Raw genomic sequence first — 12,647 nt, 5'->3', positions numbered from 1 at the left:
TGTTCCTGACAATATACCTCTACTACAAGAAATTGCATTTTTGAAAAATAAAAAACTGCTATTATCATTGATTAAGAATATCAATGACAAGCATCAACAGAGTAGAAGAGAAGCAATAGAAAATAACTTGCTTCAAACGTGCGAGTGTTGTTTCGATGATGAGCTCATACCGGAGGAATGTTTTTTTTGTAACGATGGGTGTATATTTTGTAAACCTTGTATTAAAAAAGGCGTAGAAACATATATAGGAGACGGAAAGCTACACTTTCCCTGTTTAGGAAATTGTGGAAGTGAATTTGGGCTTTCTACTTTACAGGTAAACAATATTGTATTGGATATTCAAACCAGTAATGTATCTAATTCTTTTAAAAAATATTCTAAGTTCCTATATTTTTCAATTTTTCCTGAGGTTTTGGAAATTTTGAGTTTTGAATGAGAGCAATCTAGCATTCTGAAGTCACTGCTGGAAGCAATTTTTTTAAAATAAAAGAAGTATGCTCAAAATTAAGCTAAATAATTTCAGAAACCCTACATAATAATTATCTACACTCCTTTTTTTTCGAAAAGGTTACCTTTTATTGCTTATTAGATTAATTTTATTTGTGCTTAAACTTTGATAGGTATAGAAGTTTAATTAAAAAAAAGAATGTTAATGAATGTACTGTGCACCATAAAGTTAAAAGAACTTTTTTTTTATTTCCTGATTAGTCACAACTTGAATTTAACTAAAATGTGAAATCTGAACAGAAAAGTTGTACTAGTGGAGAATAGCTTGAAAATAAGGTTATGAAGAATTAAAAATGATTTGGATTTATAAAAGTTCTAGTTAGTTCTAGAGTGTATTTGATTATATGTTCAAATTTTGTCCAATGCATTATTAGTATTTAACTATTGCTTATTTAGATGGTTTTGGATCCGCCAGTCTTTTCGAAAATGTTCCAACGTAGACAACTTGAAGAGATTAAGAAGGCGAATATTGACGGTTTGGAAATGTGCCCATTTTGTGAATTTGCTACAATACCGGCAGAAAATGACAAAACCTTCCGATGTGAAAATCCAGATTGTCTAAAGGAATCTTGTAGAAGTTGTTGGCATGAATCTCATATTCCCTTAGCTTGTAATGAAATAGAGTTTGATGAAGACGTCAGACTGAGGACATTTATTGAGAATAAGATGACTGAAGCACTTTTAAGGTAAAAAAAATAGTCATAATTGTAATAGCGTTAATTGAAATAATCAAAAGTCCTGCTGTATCTGCATACTATATGTATTAATTAAATTGCAAAACTATGGAGAGAATCAGGAAACTTGCTCACTAGGACAACGGTATGGTTGAATTAATTTTGATTTTTTAGAAGATATTTTAATTATTTAAAAAATGGAAAAAATTTATTATTTTTCATCACTTGGAAAGTATAATTGTTTATTAAACTAACATCAGGACACCCATTATTAATTACAAGATTCTAAAAAAAATATATTCATCGTTTAAAATTTAGGTAATAACCAGAAGGTTAAACTATTCAGTAAAGTTATTTTTCCAAACAATACCAATAATAATATGTGTTGACAAGTTTTTCTTTCAATTTTACATTTTTATTACGTACTTTTATTACTTATTATTGCTTGTTTTTTTATCAGTTTAAATTTATTGCTAATCCTCTATTATCCCATAAGCACCCCCTCCCCGATCCTATAAGAATGCTTCAGGCCTTTCCATTATTTTGCGTCGCATATTACAGCCAATTAATTGTGATTATTTTGAATACAAATATCGCTTATGGTTAACTAGCACTTCAGGAACCTTTACCTTATCTCTTAACATCCTTATTACCACCTTTTGCATTCCTATCTCACTCTTCTTGCACCTTCCTAAATTATTCTTGATGTTTTCTTTTTGAACTCTTAACTTCTAGTTACCATCCTTTAGATGGTAATACGAGTATTCGGCTTTCAATCTTTGGGTATGTCCTTTGACGTTTGATTGTTTACATTGAATTGATTATTATTTATACATGAAATAGAATTATTTTGATCGATTTGACATCATTTGATGTGAGATATGATTTGAAATCAATGAATTGTTTGGTTTTGATATAACACTATTTCTTTATGCATTTTTGTGAATTTAAATAACAATTGTTTTTTTTTTGAAGACTCCAGAATATACATATTTGATGTTTAATTTTAACTTTTAAAAATCTAATGAATGTTATGTTAATCAATAGTCCCAATTTGTAAAAGAATACTTACTTTTAGGGAATGCTGGAGATGTGGAAAAAAATTCATAAAAGAATCAGGATGTAATAAGATGACATGCGATTGTGGAGCAAAGATGTGTTATATTTGTAAACAACCTATTGAAAATTATAAACATTTCTCAAACAATCCTGGCAGGTTAGTCATGCAAATATATACACGTAGTTCTCAACAGTTATCCTTTTTTATTATGCTAGTGAATGTTTTTGGTTATTTATGTAAACACCCTGATGATAAGTATTATTAGTCGTATTACAATTAGTATTTTGCTTTACACATAAATTTAAATTACTAAAATAATCATTTTTGCGACTTGATTGTGAGTGGCATGTAGGGTAAGAGATTAATAAAGAGTAATGTCACATTCTTAAGAGCAGAATTTTGCAGCTATTTTATTATTTTGTAGGCTTGAATTTAATTAACAAAAGGAGGAATTATTTGTTTAAATAATTGTAATCTCACAGAAAACCGAAAGCTGTCATATAGCTATTTAACTATCTACGAATTTTCTGCTGGGAGTAATGTCATTCCTTCAATACATTCCGAGATATGAACAAAAAACCAAAAAGGTCACTTTTAAATTTAATGAAAACAAATGCAGAAAAAAAGTTATACAAGAGAAGTAGCGGATGATCTAATGTTTGCCTTCGAACTGTGTTGAACTATAATAAATGGTAATCGCATGTCACCTACATTTGTATTTTACGTACAGGCCGTCAAAAGGAGCCGTCACTATTGATTTTCATTATATCACACATGTACACGCGATCTTATATGAAGCCACCATTGCTATAACCGTATAATAGCTAAACACCGATATTTTCATACGGTCGTCAAAAGAAACCTGCATATACATGGTGGCGCACGTTGGAAGCTTTTATTGTTTAGAAAACAGCCCTGTGATAAATTTTGGTTGTATTTTGTATTTTAGTAACTTACAAATTGCTCTTGAAGTTGTGGCGCAGTCGAGTTCAGTAATTTTTAGTGTTTTTTTGCTCTATTGCTTGGATTAAGATATAATAAACAATCATGAAATCGAAAGTCCTATTATATATATAAGAATGAACGTTGTAATTAATGTGACTAGAAATACTACTTGTAAGGTATACACATTTTTTAAAAATTGATTATGTCACGTAATTAATCATGTGAAGTAACATCACGTGAAAAATCGATAGACTTATACAATAGATTGTGCGATTGACATAACTCTGTGCTTCACATTCGATGTGTTAGCCCATGAAGTGAGCATAGAATTATACAACATCTCCGTGATAGAGGAAGTAGTTTTAGGATGTCTACTTCTTTCTATTAACATCTACAATTACATATACATGTGTATATGAGAGGTAGTAAGTTGAATAGAAAGAGATAGATATTCTAAAACTACTCCCGTACCACCGAGCCTCAGCGACTACGCAGAGTTGTGTGGTCTATCTGCATAGACTTTTGCAGGGTAAAAAAATAAGCTTCGCGGAATTAAGAGGAAAAAGAGAATTTATTTGCAGTATGGAAGTATAAGGAGGAATAACTTCTATTCTACTCCAAAAATAACTGATTATAAATTGTAAATGTATGTAGGTATTGTTTAGGTTATTCGTAAATAAACAACCGTTCGATTGCGAGAAACTGAGATACATTTTATTAACAGAATTACAGTATACATATATGAACAATACACAAAGTCCATCGTTTTATTAGACTTAATGTTCGAAACAGGTAACGGCCTTGACAATTCCTCAAGGGTGCTGGGTGGCGTGAAAATTTGTCTTAATAAAACTACAATTACCTAACCAAATATTTTTTCTTTCCTTTGTGTTAGGTACTTTCTTAACAGCAATGAACAAATGTTATTTTCTTTTACCGTAATGGACGTGTCAACATTATAATAATAATAATAATAATTTATTCAATAAACGGGAATACTCCCTTCTTACATAAGGACATTCGCTCAGTCCAAACTCTCTTTGACAACAATAAAATTCATTGTATAAATAGTATCACAGCAATATACAGTTAACTAAAAAGACTAAGAAAAGCAGCCAAAAGTATATCAAAAAAGAAAGCAATTAATAATACACATAGAACCACAATCAGTGACAAAATCTAAAATTGATACAGAATACGAAGACAAAGATATAGAAAATATATCGACACTTTCAGATATTAAATTTCCCAGTTTGTGCAGTCGACTCTGCAGACTGTTTGCCGCTGAAGTTGCACGAGAAAAAGGAATAGCAAAAAGTTGATTACGGCGAACTTGTCTGGAGGGAACATGAAAATTGATATTGGATAACATAGTTGAACAATCAACTAAGCCGTATATAATCTTAAATAAAAGTGTCAAATCCGCGATGTTTCTCCTGGTTTCTAGTGATTGAATGTGGAAAAGTTTTTTTATGTTAGTATAATCGTGATCATCGAAACGCATGGGTGTCATATTTACAAAGGCGAGTTTGCGCAAAAATTTCGATTGAATCGATTCAAGTATTTTTTTATCAGTCGCAGAGAACGGATACCATATTGGCGAGGCGTATTCTACTTGAGGTCTGACAAGTGTATTAAATAGTATAATTAAGGTAGACGGATTTCTAAAAAGTTAAATAATTACGAAAGATAAAACCAAGTAATCTAAAGGCTTTGTTCGTTATTTTGATAATATGAGCGTGAAATGAGCCGTCTGATGTAACAGTAACGCCGAGATCAATGGTTTCATCTAACGTTAACAGAGATGTTTGTCGAATATGATAGTCAAATAAGACGCGTGAGTTTTTCTTTTTTTTGGTGTACCGAACGACATGACATTTTGCAACGTTAACTGACATAAAATTGTCATCACACCATCTTTCAAAAGACTGCAGATCGTTTTGCAGCAATATCGCATCATCAACCGAGTCGATTTTACGGTATATTTTTGCATCATCCGCGTATAATAAAATCTGACTATGATTAAGACAGGAGCTCAAATCATTAATAAATATCACAAACATCAACGGACCTAAATGTGAGTCTTGCGGGACGCCCGACGTCACCGTGAACTCGTCTGATGTGGCGCCTTTAACTTTGACCAGCTGTTTTCTATTGCACAAATACGTACTCAACCACGATAAGAGAGGGTTGCCGATTCCAAGTTGTCTAAGTTTCGCAAGCAGTACATCATGTGGAACCTTATCGAAGGCCTTTGCAAAGTCAGTGTACACAACGTACGGCGTAACTAGCTTTTCGAATAACTTTGGAATTGAATTTATTATTGAGATAGGTCTATATTTAACGGCATTAGTTTTGTCACCCGATTTAAAAATAGGAGTGACTCTACGTTTCCAAACTTTAGGAAAAATGCCTGTCGTGAGAGATTTGTTGAAAATTATATACAGCGTAATTGATATTGCAAAAACACAGTTTTTCAGAAAGATATTAGGAATTAAATCTGGGCCCGGACCGCTATTTGGTTTCAACTTAGTTATGCTCTCAAAAATAAATTCTAATGAAAGATACACTGCGTTTAAATTGACTGTAGTATCGAAATTCGGTGGCACATAAGTTCGGTTGGTAATCGGAGAATAAATAGATTGAAAGAAATCAGCAAAAAGGTTACAAGTTTCGTTGTAGTTTGTACTCTGATGATTTTGAAATAAAATGGTTTCCGGTAAAGCATTATCTTGTCGTAGTCCATTTACAAACTTAAAAAATCCCCTTGTATTTGCGCATAAATTACGTTCAGTTTTATCACAATAGTTCGAATGTGAAACCTGGGATTGATGTTTGACTGCTGTTCTATAATAAGAAAATGCTTCATAATCCGCAGGTGATCTTGTGGCCTTAAACCGTTTGTGCGCCTTCTTTTTTTCAAGATATTTCAGATCGTTAGAGAACCAATCAGGAAAAGTGTCCAACGTAACTCGCTTCCAAGGTACAAATCTACTAATACAATCGTTCAGAATTTCCATTAAACAGTTAACATCGGTGTTTACATTCTCATGTGATAAAATAGAATGCCAGTCAATTAAGTTAAGAAAATACACACAACTTTGATAGTCAGCTTTAACGTTATTATGTGTAGTAGTAAGTATTGTTAATGTTTACTTTAGCCGATCGACAACCGGCATTGTTTACATTCTTCATTGATGTTATAACCATCCAAAAATTGTCAAAAGACTTACAGTCAGCTTTTGTATAATGAGAATACAACAAAATAAAACTGATGTGTATTTGATAGGCGCTGCTGGCCTTTGCAAAGATGACAGCGAGAATTAAGCTTAAGCCTGTGACAGATTTTCTTGATTGCTAATCCATATCTTATAGGTACATATTACGGTTATACACCATTTTTTCCTGCAAATCTTATTTAAAGAGCTGTTGAAATATTTTTAACTGTGGATAATTTTTCTTTAAAATCGAGGCAACTCAGCTGGTTTTAATTAAAGCGGTAAAGTGTTAGTGCACAATCCATTAAGGGGACATTGCCCGAAACCTCAAGCTTGGGATGGTACATTTACTCGTTTGCTCTACGCATCAACGACGTCTATTGAATTCAGAAGGGACCTCGATCCAAAATAAAGGTCATCTTGACCGACTTGTTCCCAAGAAAAGGCGACGTCACTAATCGGAACGCTCAGTTTTACGAGGGGGGGGGGGCAGTGTCTCGCTTATACATCTCACCATACGCTAGTTTAAGTTTACACTAATGACAAAGAAGACTAAAGTTTCTAGAATATATTCCGGAGTGTTTATAGAGAAACTTTAGTCCCTATAATTATTTACCGCGAGTTCAGAAGAAATAAAGCTTTAAATAATTTTAAAAATTGCAGTGGCGTTCACAAATTTTTAACTATGTACTTATATTTAGGTAACGTGAAGAAAAAATTTGTACCTCTTTTAAGCACATTGCGCGCACTGAAGAATGTGAGACTTGACATAATTAAAGTTCGTGTTACAAACATATTAAATTAAACAAAATCATTTATTGTTTACGTTCGTACACTGTAAAAAGCTAACGAAGTAATTGTGGAGTGGATGATCATAGAGGATCGTTCAAACTTAAAAATTTAATGGATTGCAGTCGAACTTCGACCTCTGAGCAACCACTAATTCATATAACTCTATGGTGGAGTGTTGTAAGATAAGAAATTGTAAAAATCTCCGAACCCAGTTCCACTGATTGGATTTTCGTGATACCTCTTCGATTGCATTGTTAAAAGCTTAAATGAAGAAGTTTAGCCATTAAAATTTGCCGATCTCACAAAGATTCAAAAAAAGGTTTTACTGCATTAATAAAAAAAGACGAGATTTTAAAAAAAATATTTATTGTCATTATGTTATTTCAAAATTGAAAAATTTTCAGTCAGTTATCTACATTAACGTCGTCGTCACCAACCTCATTAATTTGGATGATAGGCGATGGATTAGTACTGTTGCCATTGTATGCTGAGCAAGCTACAGTGCAATTCAATCCACTTTTTCTGCACCTACAAGATGTTCTAAAACTTGTTTTGCTTGCGAAAAAAATCATTTTCAGTAAGGTCTGTAGCACCAGCGTAAAAAATATAGTTGGCGTTTTTACATACTTTTTATAAAAGGCAGCAGCATTTTGTAAGTTTGGCCGTTTTTCGAAATTTTTTGCAGACATTTCTTTCCCCTATGGAAAAAAGCAGATGTCGTGTCGCGTCACAGCCAGTGAAAGAATATAAAAAATTGAAATGCCGTTTCCAAGCTTTTAGATGGGTACCTACACTTTTGTGGTACTTTGCCAAATCTAAAAGAAAATGAAACTGTTACATAATACTAACAAAGGTAAAAAATGAACATCTTAGAAAGCCTAGTAATATCAAGAGCGATAAAGGAGAATTGTCTTAAATTCTTTCTATGCCACTGACCGGATTGATTAAAACTAATACATTGATGTTACCTTTTCAGATGTCCTTTGTATACCAATGATTTGGACAAATTTCACGAAAATATTGTTGCCGAAGGTGGTCTTCAGGCAAAGCTCGCACTAGGACTAGATAAAGAACCGAACAAGCTTAAAAAAGATCCTATGGAAAATCTGGTTTTGAAAAATTAAACAGTGCTGCTGGGATGTTCCTATTTGTGCCTTACAATTCCTAGAATTACCTGTTATTTTTTTAAAAGAATTAGTTTTATGTTTTTATTGATTTATTTGATTTTGTTGTTAATGCCAAGATATAAGAGTATTGTCTAATGAAATGTTTTTAGAGTAAACATTAAGTGGTGATAATTTTTTTGAGAACGATCCAGTTGTTTTAAGTTAATAAAATACTTTTTTGGATGCAAAATTCAGTTATTAATTTATGTTAAATTGGTCGTTTTTCATTACATTAAAAGAATCAAGTTGTACTAAATTATTTATCAAATAGAAAGAATGACCATTGTCTTCAAGAAAATGTTATGTTAATGTATTAAAGATGTATTGTTGGTTTGATTACGCCTAATTTAAATGAAAGATTGTAATAAATTATTTACCTATAATTGGATTTTCTAGAATACTGTTTTGTTAATACAAAAGTATTCTTAAAAATGTTAACCATTTATTATAAAACTTACACATAAAGATTTAAATAAATACTTAATACGACAAAAAGTGGTGCTGTAGCAGTAAATCATTTAATCGAGTTGTATATCGATTGACATAAACAGCTGGTATGGTTTTCAACTTCGAACGTAGCATATAAGTCTTCATTCTCTCTCGACTTTGCAGTGTTAAATACTCTAAATGTTATATTAATTGTTTCTATTACATGGGGGAAACACGATGTTTTCGGATGTTGACAGCAACCGGACTGTTCATCACATCTGTGCAGAACCGTCATTACAGGATGAAACACCTAAAATAAAAGCGTTTTTTATCATATAGCGTTTATGATGAATAAAGGTTGTTGAGGACCCCTTTAAATAAATAAAATACGGTGTTTTTCAGTGCCTTTTATATAGGTTAATTAACATACCTATCAGATTTTAGTAATAAACTATAAACTAAGTATAAAGCTATAACTGATATGCAACGTATTAAAGTAATTGATCTGCAATCATAGATATTTTTTTATAAAAAATTGAAAAAAGTGGTATTTTAATATTTTTGTTATAATTTTAGTTTTGAGTTCAAATATTTCTTTCAATTTTGGTGGCAATTATTCTAACCATTCAAATATAATTTTGATAATAACCGACATTATTGCCAAAATTAAATTTGAATTATTTTTTTCAAAGAAAAAAATTACATTGTAACCTCACTGAATGCTCTGTAAACTTTAGTACTGTTAGTGAATCACAAAAAGCATGTTCTTCTAACAGAAAGAAGTGGTATGTATCAAACTTATAACTCCTATAATGCTACTTATATAAATATATACTGTACGTAATTTGATTGGCCGATCTCAAAATGCATAGGTATTTAAATGTTTTTCCGTTGTTAAAATCATAAAAAAAATCACTTTGGTACTCCAGTTAGCTTAGATTTGGCCGACCACTGCACTAATTTAGGCCGTTAGATGTAAATTAAATTACATTGGATCATTCTAAAATCTCAAAAGAGAATTTGGAAATTAACAAAATTAGAACCAATCTAGTTAATACTCAAACCGAATTAACTAAAATGCTCGAATTCTAATATAGGTAATAGAAGCTCTTATTGATTTTTTTTAAACTTTGGTGATGTTCTTGTACAGTATATTTTCGTAAATATCGCCTTGGCCGAAATAAATTGGTTAAGTTCAATTTTGGTGAAAGTTTGGGTTTGGTTTGTTTTAATTTCTTTTATTAATTGATGTGATAATTTCTATATCGAATAAACATCCATCTCAGGGAGTTTCTATGATTTGACTACAAATCGGCATATCACATTTATTCTTTAATTTGGAAACGTATTTTCCTATAATTAGCATATTTACATTAATTAAATGATATATGGTTTATTCGAGAAATAGTGTCAGTACCGTGATACTGTACACATGGTGATAAACTACCGTGGTACCATGGATATGTACTGCACTATCTAGGAGTAATTGTTAATAATTATGTTGTAATGGAAAATTCGCTGATGAGAAAAGAATGAACCTGCGTCATTGTCTCTTAGGTACCATAGTAATGCCCCTAATTCGATCTAGCAAAAATTGGTAGCGCATACCGCTGCCCTTTTTCAATGTTACGTTTATCGAACTACGTTCTGCAGTAATAGGTCAGTTATTAGTTCACTATTCTCTTCTATGTCTGTCTTTATTTTTGTTAGTCGATTTAAGAAAGAATAGTGTATATGAAGTTCTCTGAAAGATCCATACTCTTTCACTTTTTTTTGTGGGATAGTTATTATATATATATANAGCGAAACTAAGTGTTTAATTTATTTATTTATAGTATTTGTAATTAGCATTATGCATTAATTTATATTGGGGATATTTGACATTAAGTATTCGCGTAATGGCATTTTTACTCATTTAACAGTTTTGCCAAAAACGTCCTGATTATAATGTAAAGTACAAAATGTACCATCACAGTTTAATGCCCTCGCCTTCAGTTGAAAATGTATGCTGTTGTCTGAGGAACACGGTAGATATTTCAAAAAAAAGTACCAAAACCGAAATGTTTAGACGATGCCTTTTTTAATTTTTTTAATTGAATAGTAATTTCAATTGTTTAATAAAAATTATTAAGTGTAATTTATTTTTTTAAGCGATAGTTTATTTATCAATTGCCAAAGATGATTCGCTTGATTATTTAATGACATAATTTTTAATTTACTAAAATAAAATGCTTTTGACATTTCTCAGAATCCAGTGATAAACTTTAACTTTTCCGAAATATATATAAATACATATGTTTAATGATATTACATTTCTAATTTGTTTTAATTTTTAAATTTCCCCTGTTCCCATTTTTAAAATAAGTAAATTTTTCTTCCTGCAAAGTTTTTGTAAATAGTGCATACTCTTTTATAGAAAACTTATAAAGTTAATAAAAATGGGAAAAATCATTTTATCTACATTTCTCTTCAATTATGGTTTTTATTAAAAATGTGCAATTTTAATTTAACACAATAAGACAGGCGGCGATAGAATATTCGTCTAATCTTACCTTCGAAGTTGTGTCGTAGGCGGGATCACTATCTTTAATTATATTTTCCATCCTTATTGCCCTAGGTTGTGGGTGTTTGCATTTAAAATTAGAGGCTAACTGTTCATTTAGACGCCAGTTATTTTCGAAATAATTATCATCTGAAGCAATCGTCGCACACACTAACAAAACAAGTACAACGTCATGAAACACATTCCACATGTTTCATTTATCTCGGTTTAATTGTAGACATACCAGTTTTTAACAATAATTCACATACAATATTTTGTAATTTAATTAATTAAATAGTTGCCGCCGTTCGTTGTTACGCTGTTTTTAAAATTGTAATTATCGGCGATAACCTCATGGGCTTAACTAAGAATCTGGGCACTATCACAAGCGCCGGGTTAGTTTTTTTACAATACATTTTAATCACTGACTAATTTATAATATAAAGGGCGTGGTAAACTGTGTAATAAGTTTTCTAGTAAAACACACGTGTGACTAATTATCTTTTATGGTTTTACCGTGTAAATCGGAATTTTGCACTCATCTGTGCCAATAAACGAATTATATCTTTTGAAATGCGGATTCTTTCAAATATACATGTATATGGTAAGATTACTTGTTAGAAAAAGAATAATTTTTGTATTGGACACTATTTCATTAGTGTGGTAGTGATCTTTCTGATATTAGGTACCACAAAAGGTCAAGCAAATGAAGATAGCGCCGGCGCCGTTTATTCCTTGGATTCATTGTTTTCCTTGTACTAAATTCACTTAACTATTTAAAAATACTGGTAGATTTATTTACAAATATAAAGTAAAAAATTTAATATTGCAGGTACCTAACTTCATATGTATGTTAATAATAGTTTTTTGTTACAATTACCTTTATCTGGAATTAATTAAATTTTCATTAAAGAGAGTATAAATCGAAATTTTTCGCAAAAGAAAGTTCTGTAAAACTGATTTTTTTTTCCAAAGAGTTATAACAATGAGTTATAAAATTGTCTTCTTATCAGCATAAATATTTTTTATCAAGTATCATTGCTCATTGTATAAGGAAAACAAAAATTAATTGTTTGAGGTTGTAGTTTAGTGACTCACATTAATAAAACAAGAAATTTTGATTGTAATTTATACCTATTACAATTCGTACAATTTTTGAGAAATGTTCAAGCATAATATGAATAACATAACATATTAAAGCCCCTATTTCCCATTAAAAAGGTATTCTCAATATAATATAAATTTGGATAATATATTTTCATTTTGTGCTTTAAAGAGAAATTTGTTTTCAAATATACAATATATATAATAAAA

The 12,647-nt window shown here is 30.9% G+C and overlaps 2 protein-coding genes across 2 annotated transcripts in view; one reads left to right on the top strand and one right to left on the bottom strand.

The window, feature by feature from the left end:
• Positions 1–8,710, top strand: part of LOC108735902 (E3 ubiquitin-protein ligase RNF216-like) — a 12,968-nt gene extending 4,258 nt beyond the window's left edge. Inside the window, exons 3-6 of the mRNA XM_025973588.1 lie at positions 2–316; positions 904–1,193; positions 2,260–2,397; positions 8,173–8,710. Of these exons, the coding sequence (XP_025829373.1) occupies positions 2–316; positions 904–1,193; positions 2,260–2,397; positions 8,173–8,320 (891 nt within the window). The 3' untranslated portion in view covers positions 8,321–8,710. The remainder of the gene's footprint in view (position 1; positions 317–903; positions 1,194–2,259; positions 2,398–8,172) is intronic.
• LOC108735922 lies at positions 8,544–12,261 on the bottom strand. The gene is made up of 2 exons (XM_018468155.2): positions 11,344–12,261; positions 8,544–9,101 (listed from the first exon to the last, which is right to left on the bottom strand). The coding sequence occupies exons 1-2, from the start codon at positions 11,542–11,544 to the stop codon at positions 8,877–8,879; spliced, it is 426 nt and encodes a 141-aa protein (XP_018323657.1). The 5' UTR covers positions 11,545–12,261; the 3' UTR covers positions 8,544–8,876.
• Positions 12,262–12,647: the final 386 nt, after the last annotated feature.

Source organism: Agrilus planipennis, unplaced genomic scaffold, assembly GCF_000699045.2.
Source record: "Agrilus planipennis isolate EAB-ADULT unplaced genomic scaffold, Apla_2.0 scaffold95, whole genome shotgun sequence".
Taxonomy (NCBI): Eukaryota; Metazoa; Arthropoda; class Insecta; order Coleoptera; family Buprestidae; genus Agrilus; species Agrilus planipennis.
The sequence above is the reverse complement of the archived record's forward strand: the minus strand, read 5'-3'. Positions and strand labels throughout refer to the sequence as shown.